Raw genomic sequence first — 17,144 nt, forward strand, 5'->3', positions numbered from 1 at the left:
ATGTATGTGGTTTAATTAACTAATTTAGGATTATTAAATTAAGGGTTATTAAAGTCAACAATCATACTAAGAAGATAACCTCCTAAATTGGAATTGTAATGACATAATTAAAAGTCGGAACATTTTACAGTTGGGATTGTTGGTGTTAAATTTTCCTAAGTTTTAATGGCAACTTAGATAGTTTGGGAGTTGGGACCAAAGCCAATTTTTGGATAAACACGTTTAAAATAATTTATCTTTTTATATATTTTATTGTGTATATCATATATATACACCCAAATTTAATTTGAGAAAGTTATAAAAAAAACCAGTAGTTTAGATTATTTTAAGAGAATCCTTTAAAAGTTAGGATTTTCTTCACATTATTAATTTAAACTTGGTTCTCACTTTGTTTTTTTTAATTTATACACCTTTTACTTTGACACTATTTGCATATTTTACTTCGACCATCATTTGTGATTTATACGTAAAGATAAAATATAATTCATGTAATATCATGTTAAATCTGCCTACATAAACTTTGAAATATTAACTTTCAATAATAATGTTTACTTTCCCTAATCAGAGATTTTATTGGGATTTTTTTTTTGTGTTAGCAAGTGTATAATCAACCTGTGTTGATTAATAAAAACAAAAGTATCATTATTTTGATATGAGTCTAAGGTTGGTTATTCATGTCAGTTGAACCTTCTAATAATCAGTTGTAGCTCTATCAGTCTATCTCATATAAATGCCTTGCATATCATATTATCATTTACAAGCCTTAATATTCTTTTACTGCTACAAAAAAATACTCCATTCATTCTAAAATATAGTTCCCACTTCTCTTTTCTCATGGTAATCTATGCAAATATAATTTAAGAGGGATAGTAAAAAAATTTGTTTATTTAAAGGATCCCGCTAACAGACGCCCCGGGGCGCTAGATAAGAAATATATTGTTCTACTTAATTACTCATATTTATACAAAATAATAGAATAATATATAATTCCAATGCAAAGCATTAAATATTTTTCAAAAGGAAAGGAAAAAACATTTAATTCCAATGCAAAACATTTAAATGCATTGCATTGGAATTATACAGTATTATATTATTTTATATAAATATGAGTAATTAAGTAGAACAATATATTTCTTATCTAGCGCCCCCGGGACGTCCGTTAGCTTTTGCCTTGATTTAAACAAATGTTGTATGGTAAAAGGTGGTTTTAGGAGGGAGAGTGGAGAACAATTGATGAACGAGCATTAATTGTAATATTTTGGTTGAATAAACAAAGGAAAAAACAAAATTCAAAAAGCAAATTAATGATGGGACACGATTTTTCTAGATAAATTATGAAAAAATGTGGAACTAAATATGAAAATAAAAACTATATTTGAAACACCCTAAATGAAAATGAGAACTATATTTTGAAACGGCGGAATGAGTAGTAAAATACAACTTTGCATGCCCTCTTATAACAGGAAATAGATCAAAAGGCATATTTAGGTGGTGCATTCACATATATCTTGACTCTTTTAAATCTGGATGTTGAAATGTCCAACTTCACTTGCAGGTAATAATAATTAAGAATAGATAAGTAGCAAGGTCAATTAGCCAGCTCACCTGACTTGAGCAACAAGAAAGAAAAATTGAATTAAGGTCAAATAGCCTTGGCGAATCTAAGATTCTGAAAATATATGACTTCACACATGATGTACTTATTACTAGTTCTTATGGTTTTCTTTACAACTGTTGATATACACAGTACATCATCTCAGCTTACCAGCCCAAGCTCAAATAAAGGTTCAAGCCCAAGTGAAGCAAATGATAAGCCCAAGTAAAGATGCAGATTCCAGCTCAGCATTTAGTTAGTTACAAGTTGTTGGATGTAATAACTTTCTGTTAGCAATTCAGTTAGCTTTCTTTCTTTGTAATAAAGATAGCTACATCTAGTATAAATATAGATTGTACAATGAGATTCATTCATTCAATTACACAGTCAATAAAATCTCATTTCTATTCTCTCTCTATATCTCTCTCTTATGCTAATGTCATTTTCTTCATAAAGAAATGAACTGAAGGTTAGTAGAAAATGTATTCTACTTTTCTGTTATGATAGTTCATATGATGAACTTCAATATGGTATCAGAGCAATAAATTCCGCAAATCAACTGAGATCTTCGCACTATTAAGCTGGATCAATTTCTTTCCAGAAATCTATTCTCAGGTGAAGTCTCAGATTTTTTTTTCTTCTTAATTTTTCAAGATTCTAATGAATCGACATCAAAATTAGGTACATCTTTTCGCCTAATTTCTTCTGTGTTTTGATTGAATTTGATCCTGGATTTCTTCTTCAAGTGGTATTGACTTGAAAATTGATTGTTGATTCAAGTGGTATTGACTTGAATATTTTTGATTGATTGATCATCAAGTGGTATTGACTTGATTTGTTGATTAATTCAAGTGGTATTGACTTGAATTTTCTTGATTGTTTGATGTTTGAGTGGTATTGACTCAAGATCATTAATATCCAAAGTAATCTGTTGATTACATTGTCAAATTGAAAGAATCTAAGATTAGATTCTCTATTCCTTCTTTGATTCAATTTCTTTCATCCTTCATCTTTCTTTCTTCATTTTTTTCTCTATCTTAAAATGTCTACAAATTCTGAAAACTCAAATGCTTCCACTCTACCTCCTACACAAGATCCAACTAGTGTTTACTTCATTCATCCTTCTGAAAATCCTACTCTTCCTCTTGTTTCTGAACGATTTACTGGAGTAGGATATGGTGAATGGAAGAGAAGTATGATCATTGCTCTTTCTGCAAAAAATAAAATGTCGTTTGTAGATGGTACTCTTGATAAACCACCTATAACTGACAAATTTTTCACTGCTTGGGAGAGATGCAATAATATTATCATCTCATACCTTTTGAGATCTCTTGATAATACAATTGCAAGAAGTGTCATATACTGTACAACAGCAAGAGAGATCTGGCTAGACCTAGAGGAAAGATTCTCTCAAAGTTCTGGTCCACAACTGTTCTCTCTGCAACAGTCTCTTCATGATCTTTCACATGATCCATCTGATTCTATAGCTGATTTCTTTACTCAGATCAAGAGTATTTGGGATGAAATGAGTGCAATGAATCCTATTCCAGTTTGCACATGTACTGGTTGTTCTTGTGGTATCACAAAGAAAATTCTCAAACAACAACAGGAAGAAAGATTAGTCCAGCTCTTGATGAAGCTTGATAGCAAGTATAGTAATGTCAGAAGCAACCTACTTATGATGCAGCCCTTACCTAATATCCAATTAGCCTATAGATTGTTAAGTCAAGAAGAAAAACAAAGGCAAGCGAGTGAATTGTCTGCAGATCCTTTGGGACATATGGCATTTGCAGCAACTGATCAAAAGGAGAGAAGTCAAGTATCCAAGGGGTACACTAGATTTCCTGTTAACAACAAAAGGAGTTTTTCTTCCACTGGAAGTTTCTCTTGTGATTATTGTCACATGCCTGGCCATACAAAGGAAAAATGTTATAAATTACATGGTTTTCCTCCTGGCTATGGATCCGGAAAAGGTTACAAAGGTAAAGGGAAGAAGGTAGTTGCAGTTGCTCATGGTGACACTGATTATGATGAAATTGCTAAAGAAGATCAAGATTCTGCTCCTATCTCTATAAGCCAGTATAATCATCTTGTTCAACTTCTTAGCAAGCAAGTCTCTGAGCCACAGAAGCCAGATAATGCCATGGCCAGTGCCTATGTTGCAGGTACATGTTTAATCAGTAGTGCTCACTCTAAATGGATAGTTGACAGTGGAGCTAGTGATCATATATGTTCTAATCTGGAACTCTTTGCCTCTTATTCACTATTTACTGCCTATCCTAATACTATTACAATAGCTGATGGGAAAACTGCAACAGTGAGGCATATTGGTACAGTTATTCTTGACAATGGGATTAAACTTGAAAATGTTCTTCATGTCCCAGAATTCAAGTTTAATCTTCTCTCTACACATAAGTTGTGCAAAGATTTATCATGTGAAATCATCTTTTCTCATAACAAGTGTGTGATTCAGGGCCCCTCACTGAATCATTCCCAAGTTCTTGGTGAACTTCAATCTGGCTTGTATGCAGTAGAAGAAAAGGTTTCTGAATTGCCCTCATCAACTTCTTCTGCTAGAACAGCTTGTACAGCTCTCCTTGAAGATGCAAAATTATGGCATTTGAGGCTAGGACACATGCCATTCAATAAACTACATCTCATCAATAGCTCTTTTGCAAATAATGTGGCAGCTGATACAGTTTGTCAGGTATGTCCAAAGGCTAGACAGACTAGAGTTTCATTTCCTAAAGTCTCTTCTTCTAGCACTGCTAAAGCTTTTGATCTCTTACATGTTGATGTTTGGGGGCCTTATAAGGCTAAGACACATGATGGTTGTAATATGTTCTTAACTGTTGTTGATGATTTTACCAGACACACATGGGTTTTCTTAATGAAACACAAAACTGATTCTATACCTATTCTGCATATGCTACTCACTCTTATTGAAACTCAATTTAAAGCTCAAGTTCTTTGTATTAGAACTGATAATGCAAAAGAGTTGTGTGAAGGCAATATTTTACAACTTTATCATACCAAGGGGATCCTACATCAAAGAAGTTGTGCTGATTCTCCACAACAAAATGGCGTTGTGGAGAGAAAGCACAGACATCTTCTGGAAACTGCAAGGGCTCTTCTGTTTCAGTCTAGAGTGCCAGCAAGGTTTTGGGGTGAATGTCTTCTATGTGCTACTCATTTAATAAACAGAATGCCCCTCAGTAGTGTGCATTTCCATTCTCCTATGAATTGCTCTATGGTTGCAAACCTTCCCTTGAACACTTAAAGGTCTTTGGGTGCCTCTGCTATGTTTCTACACTTAAACACATAGGACCAAGTTTGATCCTAGAGCTACACCATGTATCTTTCTTGGCTACCCACCAGAACAAAAAGCCTACAAAGTCTATGACCTTGAAAATCATAAATTCATCATTTCTAGGGATGTGATATTTCATGAAAAACATTTACCTCATCATCATTCTTCATCTCAACCTCTCCAATCCACTTCTCATCCTATTTTCCTTCCTGCTCACACCACATATGACATGGATTCATCTTTTGATGTCCCTGATTGTTTTCTTTTCCCTACTTTGACACCTACTACTTCTACTCATCCTTCCTCACCTTCTGTTTCTTCTGTTTCTCCTGTTAACCATCCTACTCCTGTATCTTCTGTCCTACTGTTTCTTCTCCAGTTTCTTTACCTCCACCCCTTCCTAGACTTTCCACCAGACCTAAACACACTCCTAAATACCTGGACTCATATGTTTGTACTGCTCACACAATTACATCTCACTGGTGTAATCTTGTTATCTATGATCACTTACCTCAGTCTAACAAAGCCTTCATTAGTCAAGCTTGCTCATTGACTGAACCTACAAGTTATATGGAAGCTGTACAAGACCCAGGTTGGGTTACTGCTATGCAAAAGGAATTATCTGCCTTAGAGCAAACTGGTACATGGGAGTTAATGCCTTTACCTAAAGGGAAGAAAACCATAGGCTGCAAATGGGTTTTTAAAGTCAAGTTGAAGGCTGATGGTTTCCTTGGAGAGATATAAAGCTCGTCTGGTTAAAGGGTTTTACACAAAAGTATGGAATTGACTATGCTGAAACCCTTCTCTCCTGTAGTCAAAATGGCTACTGTCAGATGTCTGTTGGCTGTTGCAGCATCTAGGAAATGGCATATCCATCAATTGGATATTAATAATGCCTTCCTACATGGTACATTAGATGAGGAAGTTTACATGAAGGCTCCTGAGGGCTATCCCAATCCTTCTCATCATGTCTGCAAACTTAAAAGGTCTCTCTATGGTTTGAAGCAAGCTTCAAGGCAATGGTTTGCCAGGCTTCAAGCTGAACTTCTTGCCCAAGGATATCTTCAGTCTAAAAATGACTATTCTCTATTTATTTCTTCTTCTCCCCCTCTTACTATTGCTGCCATCTATGTAGATGACATCATTCTTACTGGTTCAGATTTCTCCACCATTGATACTCTTAAAACACATCTTCACAAGGTGTTAGTATCAAAGATTTGGGGAAATTAAATTATTTTCTGGGCATAGAAGTCACCCACATCAATGAAGGCATCATTTTAACTCAAAAGAAGTTTACTAAAGAACTTCTTCAAGATTGCTGTTTGGATGTGTCTAAAATTGCTAAAACCCCTCTTCCTATCAATCTCAAATTGCTAGCTGATGAAGGAGAGTTCACAGATCCTACTCAATACAGATGCATAGTTGGGAAGCTCAACTTCCTCACACACACCAGGCCTGATCTTTTTTTGCTGTTCAGACCTTAAGTCAGTTCATGACTCAACCTAGAAAGCATCACCTACAGGCTCTCATCCATGTATTGAGATACATTGCTCACACACCTGGCCAGGGCATTTTATTACAAGCTACAGACTCTCTTACTCTCCAAGCTTACTCTGATTCAGATTGGGGGTCTTGTCCCAACACAAGAAGATCTGTCACTGGGTATGTGCTTTTACTTGGCAACTCTCCTATATCTTGGAAGTCTAAAAAGCAAGGTACTGTTTCCAAATCATCTAGTGAAGCTGAGTATAGAGCTATGGCTGCTACTGCCTCAGAGATTACATGGCTGGTCAGATTGCTTCATGATCTTCAAGTTTCTAATCTCCAACCTGTCACTCTTAATTGTGACAATCAAAGTGCTATCCACATTGGCAGAAATCCTGTCTTTCATGAAAGGACAAAGCACATAGAACTTGATTGCCACTTTACCAGGGAAAAGGTCTTAGAAGGTCTCATTGATCTCACCTACAAGCCTACTGCTGAACAACTAGCAGATGTCTTTACCAAAGCCCTTCCTTCTCCTCAACACAACTACCTTCTTTCCAAGCTAGGCATGTCCTTCCCTCCATCTCCTAGCTTGAGGGGGGGTGTTGATATACACAGTACATCATCTCAGCTTACCAGCCCAAGCTCAAATAAAGGTTCAAGCCCAAGTGAAGCAAATGATAAGCCCAAGTAAAGATGCAGATTCCAGCTCAGCATTTAGTTAGTTACAAGTTGTTGGATGTAATAACTTTCTGTTAGCAATTCAGTTAGCTTTCTTTCTTTGTAATAAAGATAGCTACATCTAGTATAAATATAGATTGTACAATGAGATTCATTCATTCAATTACACAGTCAATAAAATCTCATTTCTATTCTCTCTCTATATCTCTCTCTTATGCTAATGTCATTTTCTTCATAAAGAAATGAACTGAAGGTTAGTAGAAAATGTATTCTACTTTTCTGTTATGATAGTTCATATGATGAACTTCAATAACAACAAATAATCCTTTAATTTCATAAAATGAGATACGACTCTTTATTATTTGGGAGATTAGCCAATTTGGTAATATAAAAAAACAAATTACCAACGCTTTGTCCCTTAAGAAATAACAATATCAAAAGACCTTCTATTATAGTACTTAATGTAAATGTAACCAATTTATAATACTTTTACCTAGTTATTAGGTCCGGGCTGTGCCCCAGGTAAGGAAAAATCTCATTTATTAATACTCCCTCCGTTTCTTAAAGATCTTCTCACTTACTGTTGCTACAGATACCAAGGAAAATCAAGTTGTGTGGGCATGGTGTGAGTAAAGTAGGAGAGATAAAGGGGTTAAGATATATAAACAAATATAAAGGGGTTAAAGTAGGAGAGAGAATGGAGTAAAATTGAATTAATAATGTAATGGTGGACCATATGATAGTGACATGAGAGGGTAAATAGGGAAATTTGTTTTGCCAAATAAGGAATAAAGCAAAAGAGGGAAGATCTTTTGGAAACACCCTTAAACGGAAAGAGGGAAGATCTTTAGGAAACGGATGGAGTATAATATTTTATGATAATAACACTAAATACAATTTAGCCTTGTGGTTAAAACTTTAGTATATGTAGTTGAGGTCTTGAGATCAAACCCTATAGTATGCAATTTTTTATTTTTTTTATTGTACATGGATTACATGAGCTAAAATTCTCTAAGGAGAGCACCGCGTGGCACATTTTCTTATTTTTGCACGCCTTTTAATATATTTTTATAGATAATGTGTAATTCCATTACTTTTTTATTTCATTTTAGTTTCATTATAATGATCAATTCATATACTATTGCTCTTCTCTTTTATTGTGTCTTTAGGTGCTAAATATAGGAATGATAGAAACTATGAAAATGGTTTTTTTAAGGAAAGGATAACATGGATGTGTTATAGTGTGAATTAAGTGAATTCAATAAGTGAAAATAAGACATTAAATGAAGTACATTTACACACAAGGAATAAAACAAAAGGATTGAATAATTTTGTGAAACTGAATAATAAAATAACTTCCATAAACGAATGGAATTTTGTGAATAATATTTATATATATACTATTAATTTATGTAAATCTCTATTATATAAGCCAAGGGAGGAGGTGTGGTGTCCTCATTTGAAGTGACTAAAATACCCTTAATGATCTAATTAATGGAATGAAAAAAATTACAAAAACAAATCATTTAAAAATCTCATTCCAACTTGCCATTTAAAACAAGTTTAAAATGGTATATGCATCAAATACTTCAATCAAAAATTAAATGGACAATATATTTATACCTTATAAGAAAGATGACATACATAACGTGCACATGAAAAGTCTGAAATCCACTACCTTTAATACTCTTTAATCCAGATAAACCAACTCATTATTTTTGTTCTTTCTGTTCAATATTCATTCACAAAAAATTAATGTTAACAATCACTCACAACCTTTTTATTTTTGTACATTAGCAAATTAATATATCTAAATTCATCTAACTGTTGAATTTTTCACATTTAAGTTTAATCATAAATAAAGTATGAATGAAGTATCTAATAGGATAACAAATTTTGAAATTAACGCACGCATCGCGTGTATATGAAGGCTAGTAGATGTATAGTATAAGAGGTAGAATTAGCAGCACTTGACGATAAAGATTTACTAGTAGTATGTAGTACCAATGGAAGCGTTTAATTGCATCGAAGAAATCATCCAAAAAATATAGTTTCATTAAGCAAGATTTAGGGCTTTCAGCATATAGTATAAAAAAACGTATCATAATTGTATTAAGAAGACAAATTATTTTGTCTTTGGAATTAATCTATATTAATAGGCGATGTCACGTCATAATTCCCGCAATGATTTGGTTCGATGTTAATTGCACAATTTATACAAGTTTAGGGAATTTTTTTTACTTCAAATAAAACATTAAGCAGAAAACTGGCACAATAACTCAATTTAGGAAAATTTGCAAAAACATTAAGTTCCTTAATGCTATCAATAGATTTTGTTTAACATACTTCTAAACCGAGTATGTATTAGAACTAAAGTGAAAATAAAGTGATTGGTATTAACCATCTAGCAAACATTTTTATACTTCCTCTATTTTTTCAATTTCACTTTTTTTTTTTAAACTTTGTCGAGACTCTTTTTTAAATGTCAATATTTCTAATTGTGTATAGATAAAAATTATAAGAATTTGATATTTCGAATATTTACATATATTGAGACGAATCTAACATGATCATTTTGACTATGTTTTTTTTTTCTCTTATATAATGATGAAAGATAACTTAACAAAGTTAGTTGATAAATAGTGCAAAAAACGAATTGATACAATTTTAAAAATCGAAGAAGTCAAATCTATAAAAAAGTATTCCCTCCGTTTCCTAAGAATCTTCCCTCTTTCCGTTTAAATGTGTTTCCAAAAGATCTTTCCTCTTTTACTTTATTCCTTTGGAATTTTTTTCCCCTTTCCACCCTCTCATGTCCTTATCACATGGTCCACAATTACATTATTAATTCAATTTTACTCTCTTTCTCTCTCATACTTTAACCCCTTTTTATTTGTTTATTTATCTTAACCCCTTTCCCTCTCCTACTTTTCCCACCCCACAACCCACACCCCAAACAACTTGATTCTCATTGGTATCTGTAGTAACAGTAACAAGGAAGATCTTTAGGCTACAGAGGTAGTAGCTAATAAGTTATTAATTGCATTTTTAACAATTAATGATTTATTATCTACTTTTTGATAAAATAAGTAATTAGATTTGCATAAAAATTTTGCTCATTTGAAGAATTTATTAAAAATTGACTCCGAGAGTACCATCAACATGGTACACTCAGACACATCATAAACGGACTTTTAAGTTGGATATGTCTTACTTCCTCGAGTGCATTAATCATACATCTAACTTCTAAGGCTACTTTTTATTGTTCATTTGGAGCTCAACCTATTATGTGATTATGCTTATTTTGAGATTATAAATAAGTAATGAGCAAAAAATAACATCAATGTATGATAAAAATTCCCTACTTCCTCCATATTTTTTTAGTTGTATTATTTCATTTCGAACACTACTCATCAACCAACTTATCGAAATTACCATAAATTAGGAAAGGGCCAAATTATTATTTTTCAAAAAATATTCTTATCCTGAGATTGCATTTTCCACGGATTGGAGGAAATAGACCCATGAGAACCCAAAAAAAAAAAAAAAACAACCAAAGAAAAAAAAAATCCCAAAACCTCCTTCTTTAATTGCATAAACACTGCCGAATGTATGAAACCCTACTCTTCTTTAACAAAAAAAAAAAAGAGTTCTACATGGCCATGAATTCATGAAATTTTTAGGCCTTTCTGTTTTAATTTCCTTCACCCATTAAAATCCCAACTTTTTTTTCTTCCATTAAAACAAACTTTCACTCCACATTCATCCCTAATTTTATTAGATCTATCCATTTCATCATCTGGGTATTTTCCGAAATATCTAATTAACCCTAAAAATATGATCTTTTCTAAACTGGGTAGTTCTTTATCTCGTTCTTCTCGAGCAAGGGTATTTTTTTTATTTTGTTTGCATATTCTATGATTTGATATTGTGAAAATGTTTGAATTCATTTTTTTCGGGATTAATTTGTTTTTTTTTTTTTTGTTTTTTGGGTTTGATTGCAGAATCTCATCAATGGATGTTACAAAGGAAGGCCGGTGTTACTTGATGAAAGTTTATTAAGAGCTTCATATGTTAATTCCTCTGCAAATCAATTTGATTCTAATTTAGGGTTTCTGAGGAGTTATTTGGGTTCAATTGGAGCTCAGAATAAAGATTATTTATCTGATGTAAAATATGCTCTTGCAAATCCTGGATTTTGTAGGTTTTTCTCCAGTGAAGCACCTAAGAAAAAGAGTGAGTTCTTCGTTTGATTATTTTTGGGAAGTTTTTAATTTTTAGTTGTGGAAGTTTGTTGAATTGTGCCCAATAAGGTTTAATTTTCAACTTTTGATTGAATTTTTATAGACTATGAGAACTTTTATCCAAAGGAGAAGAAGGAAATTCCGAAAACGGATGAGCAGAAATCCGAGTCTAAAGGTAAATGAATTCTATTTTGTTAAGTTGCTTCATGGGTCTGATGATGCTTGTTTTGGGGGATTGAGTATAGGTGTTAAAGTCACATTTTCAGAACGATCGGGTGACATTGTTTCTTCGGCCCGAACTAAGGAATCCCTTAGATATGATGCAAAATGAACAATAAAGACATTGCAATGTAGAAGGTAGCTAAGGACCTTGTTTCGACACCTCTGCGAAGTATTAATCTTTTACGCTTGTTGATCGGTTCCTGATGAAAATTATTGGCAGAGTTATAGCCTTGTAGTGTACGACACAATCTTCACAATTTAACATATAGCTATGTCCTGAGAAATTGAAGTTTTTAATAAGTAAATGTTTAGGGTTGCGTTAGAATCGTATGCTTTAGCTTTTGAGAATGATTGGTTGTGAAGATTGACATTATGATCTAGAAGTGATAGCTTCTCATCAATCTTAGCAATGTGAGTGAAATAGAAGAGCTAGCAGCTTCTTGGCAGTATAAGATTGTATCTTTCGTGGGTTGGATGGCTTCACAATCATATTACTTGGAGTGATTAGCATAATTACCTGAATAAGTTATGAGAGGAAAGGTGTTGGACACTAAGGAAAACATAGCATTGACTACTTTGCTCTGAGATGATCTCGTTTATCTGTCTCTACTCTCTACTCTGTAGTTATTTCTGGAATCTGGACTTTATTTTACCCAGTACCCTGGATATAATGAGTTCATAGTGTCATTGTGAATTTAGGAAGTTCTCCCTTCAAGATATGTTAGCCTCGTCCTATTTTGCTGAACTCTCTGGAATTCTAGGTAGAACCTCAATAAATTGATACTTAATAGTCTTAACAGGTTCAGTATATTATAACCAGAATCTTCTTGATGGATTGTCTATGACCTCCATATAATGCGAAATTTGTTTTTTTGAGCTGAATAGAAGCTAAGGATTGGGATACTGACGCTTAAGGGAACTTGAGCTAGGTGAATCAGATTCCTTTTATCTATTGCATTATTGACTTTTTTTGCTGAAAGAAGCTGATCACATTTTTGCAGACTTCTTTGTGTTTACAGTATACCTTACGTGATATTCAAGGCACTGAGCTAAATTGAATTTCAATGGCTTATGGTATGGATGAGCAATCTGAACATAGTGTTTTTGAGGAGGAATAGGAGATGTAATCGAATGAGATACATGCTTTAGTAAAAGCTGACTAAGTTTTTGAAATCTAAATATAACATGATGTTTAATTTTGTTAAATGACCGAGTTCCCCGTTGATAGGAAACATAAGACATGCCAATCCTGTGCTTCTCTAACTTCTCTAATATTTAAAATTTCAGAGGAATCAAACTCCAATACCGAGGATCAAGGAAATTTTCAAGAAACATTCATGAAGCAGTTTCAGAGTTTGCTCACTCCTCTTCTAATGATCGGGCTTTTCCTCTCAACATTCTCATTTAGTCCTCGTGAACAACAGCAGGTGAATTTCCAAACAACTTTTACAATTGTTTACGTATGATTATGTTAAATTAGAGTTTTAATTTGCTTTTGCTGGATAGTAAAATGATTTTATGATTCAACTTCAATGCAAGAGTTGGAGTTTATTTCTATGAAATGACTCATTTAAATTTAAGGCACAGCTGGTTTCTGTGTGTTAACAGCTAATTTCAAATCTCCAATGAATTACTTTGGCCCCCCCATGTGCATAACGAGGGTCTAAGCGAAAATTAAACTTTGTGTTTGTCCTCTACCCTGATGACAGGAGGCCAATTGGTAGGAATTAGGATAACATGCTAAATAAAGTTATTGAATGTTTACAGTTCAAATTATCATGCTGTTAACAAAATATGACTAGTAATGGTGGAATGTGTCTTTGTCAAAATATGCAGTATCGCAACCCTTTTCGCCCTGATGCAAATGAGTTTTTCTTTATGTCTATATTGATAGTAAACGATGACATTTAGCTTGATTTACTTACTGTACCCTTAATTACATAATAGTAGTATCCCATGTATGGTAAGGTGGCTCCATAGCAGGCTTTTGCTTACAAACAAGTTGGGGAATTAAAAGATATAGATATAGTCATAACTTACGAAGAAGTTGGGGAATTGAAAGATATAGATATAGTCATAACTGTTGTTGAGAAGCAGATATTTTCTATTCCAATCCAGAGTGCGCCAGTGTTCTCTCTTCTAAAATTTCTTCTTCCCATCCCTGATTTATTTGGTGTGAGCACTGAATAATGATGTCCCATATTGATGCTTTTACAGATTACAGAGTGTTTTCAGATTTAAGTCTTTCCTTTCATGCTGGTGTTCCTTTAGCATCAACTCTAGACGCACCTGCTGTCTTGTCTAAAACATTTTGCATGAGAGTAGTTTGGACTATCCTGGCTGCTTGTTTCATGTATCATATTGTTTATTTTGTGCTTTGCGTTCTTAATTATCGTTATGCCTTGTGTCTTTCGTTGTATTATGCTTGATGGGTGATGAGCTCTGCTATTTAATGATCGTGCACCTGATTCTTTTTCATCCCTCTTTCCAATCTCATAATTTTAATTTACTTTCTCATGATTGCTGGTCTGGTTTGTTTTGTTGCAGATAAGTTTCCAAGAATTCAAAAATAAGCTTTTGGAACCTGGTCTAGTTGATCATATAGTCGTGTCTAATAAATCAGTTGCTAAAGTTTATGTGAGAAGCTCACCACGGGATCATACAAACAACGATGAAGTACAAGGGCCTGCAAGTGGTGCACCTCCAAGAGGCGGCGGCCACTCAGGCCAGTACAAGTATTATTTCAACATTGGAAGTATTGAGTCCTTTGAAGAAAAGTTGGAGGAAGCACAGGAAGCTTTGGGTATCGACTCCCATGATCATGTTCCTGTGACATATATGAATGAAATGGTATGGTATCAAGAGCTGTTGAGGTTTGCACCTACACTTTTGCTTCTTGGATCACTTTTCTTCATGGGTAGGAAGATGCAAGGTGGGCTAGGTGTTGGTGGCGGTGGTGGGCGAGGAGGAGCTCGTGGAATTTTCAACATCGGAAAAGCCACAATTACGAAAGTGGATAAGAATGCCAAGAATAAGGTCAGATATAGTTATTCCAGAAATTTGTATGATTTATAACTTTATATAATTGCTACAGCTATACCAGATATATATTTGTATGATCACTTATCCCTTCTGTTTGAGGGCATTTTATCTCATGCTTATATGTTAGGAACCATATTTCAGGTCTACTTTAAAGATGTTGCCGGATGTGATGAGGCAAAGCAAGAAATCATGGAGTTTGTGCACTTCCTTAAGAATCCCAAGAAGTATGAAGACTTGGGTGCAAAAATTCCTAAGGGTGCTCTTTTAGTTGGTCCACCAGGGACAGGAAAGACTCTCCTTGCTAAGGCAACTGCAGGCGAATCTGGTGTACCCTTTCTATCCATATCTGGTTCAGATTTTATGGAAATGTTTGTTGGTGTAGGACCATCCAGGGTAAGAAATTTATTCCAGGAAGCAAGACAATGTGCACCTAGTATTGTTTTTATCGATGAGATTGATGCCATTGGCCGGGCAAGAGGACGTGGAGGTTTTTCTGGTTCAAATGATGAGCGGGAAAGTACTCTTAATCAACTGCTTGTCGAGATGGATGGTTTTGGAACTACTGCTGGAGTAGTGGTCCTTGCTGGCACAAACAGGCCAGATATATTGGATAAAGCTTTGTTGAGACCTGGTCGATTTGATCGCCAGATTACCATTGACAAGCCTGATATTAAAGGTCGTGAACAAATTTTTCAGATATATTTGAAAAAGCTCAAGCTTGATCATGAACCATCGTACTACTCAGAGAGGCTTGCAGCACTTACTCCTGGATTTGCTGGAGCTGACATAGCAAATGTCTGTAACGAAGCTGCATTAATTGCTGCCAGAAATGAGGGGATTGTTATTACTATGGACCATTTTGAATCAGCCATAGATAGAGTTATTGGTGGCCTGGAGAAGAAAAACAAGGTAAAATTTTGATGAAGCACAGCGTTACTTACTTCAAATGAGGTAGGGAATTCTTAACTTTCCTTTTGTTCATGCAGGTTATAAGCAAGTTGGAAAGACGAACTGTTGCTTACCATGAATCTGGTCATGCTGTTGCTGGTTGGTTTTTGGAACATGCGGAACCTCTATTGAAAGTCACAATAGTTCCCCGTGGCACAGCTGCTCTAGGATTCGCACAGTATGTACCAAATGAAAATCTTCTTATGACCAAAGAACAGCTTTTTGATATGACTTGTATGACCCTGGGTGGCCGAGCAGCTGAACAGGTACTTCCATCTCTTTCCCTCTTCCTGTATAATACAAATATGACTCTCCGTTTAGAGGTATTCTTATCCTCTCCTTATCCTGTAATATACTAGTAGCATATCAGGAATTAAATAGTAATTCACTGTAATTTTGATAGAAGGTGACAACTTTTTTTTACTTGACTTCCTTAAATAGAAAGATTATCAGGCTTTTGACTTTTTTTTTTCTCTTCTAAAATTTTGGCTGTTTAGGTTTTGATAGGTAGAATCTCGACGGGAGCTCAGAATGACCTGGAAAAGGTAACCAAAATGACATATGCCCAAGTTGCAGTTTATGGTTTCAGTGACAAAGTAGGCCTCCTCTCTTTCCCCCAAAGAGAGGATGGTTTTGAGATGACCAAGCCCTACAGCAACAAAACGGGTGCAATCATCGATGAAGAGGTGAGAGAGTGGGTTACTAAGGCATACAAGCGGACTGTTGAACTGATCGAGGAAAAAAAGGAGCAAGTAGCTACAATTGCAGAACTATTGCTTGAAAAAGAGGTCCTCCATCAAGAGGACTTGGTACGAGTTTTAGGTGAACGACCTTACAAACCGGCAGAGCTCACAAACTATGATAGGTTCAAGCAAGGTTTCCAGGAAGAACCTGATAAGAGTAGCCAGGCCTCCGAGAAACAGACCTCGGAGGATGAAGGATCGCCGCCTCTTATACCAGATGTGGTTCCTACATAGTAAGTAATAGGGCGGCGACTTTAGTTTGTGTTGTACATGGGCCAAATATTTCTCTGATGAAAAGGGTGTATAATGAAATTTTACGCATTGTACACGTTGATATCTTCTTATTTCTTTAATGAGATGAATTCGATGTTTGCTGCTGCTGGGTATTGGCATCGTTCTCTTTGCTATTTACATCTTCTTCTGTTCATGATTTCCTGATGAAGATGAATAAATAGATGCTTTTAATACTTGATTAATGAATTGTTCAAGTAGCTATTGATGCACCTTTTAGACGCATGTAAGACTTTCATATTTGTGCTAGCATTTTTTTTATGTAACTATGATGGTACTTTCTGATTGGAATTTATTGTCACATTACTAATTTTCGTATACAATTAACGTGATAATTAACCTCGTTTTCGAGGGAGTGAATATATGCTTTTGTTTATGGGGTTCTAGTTTTCTTATGTCATTTTTGAGGGAGTGAATATACATATGCTTTTGTTTGTGGGGTTGTTCATACATGAGTAGAATGTAGAAAAGGATAGAGGTATTTGGTTAGGGTTGAACACTATGGTTGAAGTGGGTTTTAAAAATCATGTCACTGATAGTATTATTTTATTTATGGTACTTACTGAACTACTACTTCTCATAAA

The 17,144-nt window shown here is 34.6% G+C and overlaps 1 protein-coding gene across 1 annotated transcript; it reads left to right on the forward strand.

The window, feature by feature from the left end:
* Window positions 1-10,603: 10,603 nt before the first annotated feature.
* On the forward strand, window positions 10,604-16,745 carry LOC104900084 (ATP-dependent zinc metalloprotease FTSH 10, mitochondrial). Its single transcript, XM_010687422.4, has 8 exons — window positions 10,604-10,958; window positions 11,075-11,306; window positions 11,418-11,489; window positions 12,824-12,963; window positions 14,084-14,572; window positions 14,720-15,487; window positions 15,565-15,792; window positions 16,024-16,745. Exons 1-8 carry the CDS (start codon window positions 10,908-10,910, stop codon window positions 16,501-16,503), a joined length of 2,460 nt encoding a protein of 819 aa, XP_010685724.2. The 5' UTR covers window positions 10,604-10,907; the 3' UTR covers window positions 16,504-16,745.
* The last annotated feature ends 399 nt before the right edge of the window (window positions 16,746-17,144 follow it).

This window comes from Beta vulgaris, chromosome 7, assembly GCF_026745355.1.
Source record: "Beta vulgaris subsp. vulgaris cultivar EL10 chromosome 7, EL10.2, whole genome shotgun sequence".
Classification (NCBI taxonomy): Eukaryota; Viridiplantae; Streptophyta; class Magnoliopsida; order Caryophyllales; family Amaranthaceae; genus Beta; species Beta vulgaris.

What these genes read in the sequence shown, in the direction of transcription:
- LOC104900084 (XM_010687422.4), top strand. Translation starts at nt 10,908, where the DNA reads ATGATCTTTTCTAAACTGGGTAGTTCTTTATCTCGTTCTTCTCGAGCA. An exon ending in GTCCTCGTGAACAACAGCAG is followed by an intron (nt 12,964 to 14,083) that starts GTGAATTTCCAA and finishes GTTTTGTTGCAG; the next exon opens with ATAAGTTTCCAAGAATTCAA. An exon ending in GCCTGGAGAAGAAAAACAAG is followed by an intron (nt 15,488 to 15,564) that starts GTAAAATTTTGA and finishes TTGTTCATGCAG; the next exon opens with GTTATAAGCAAGTTGGAAAG.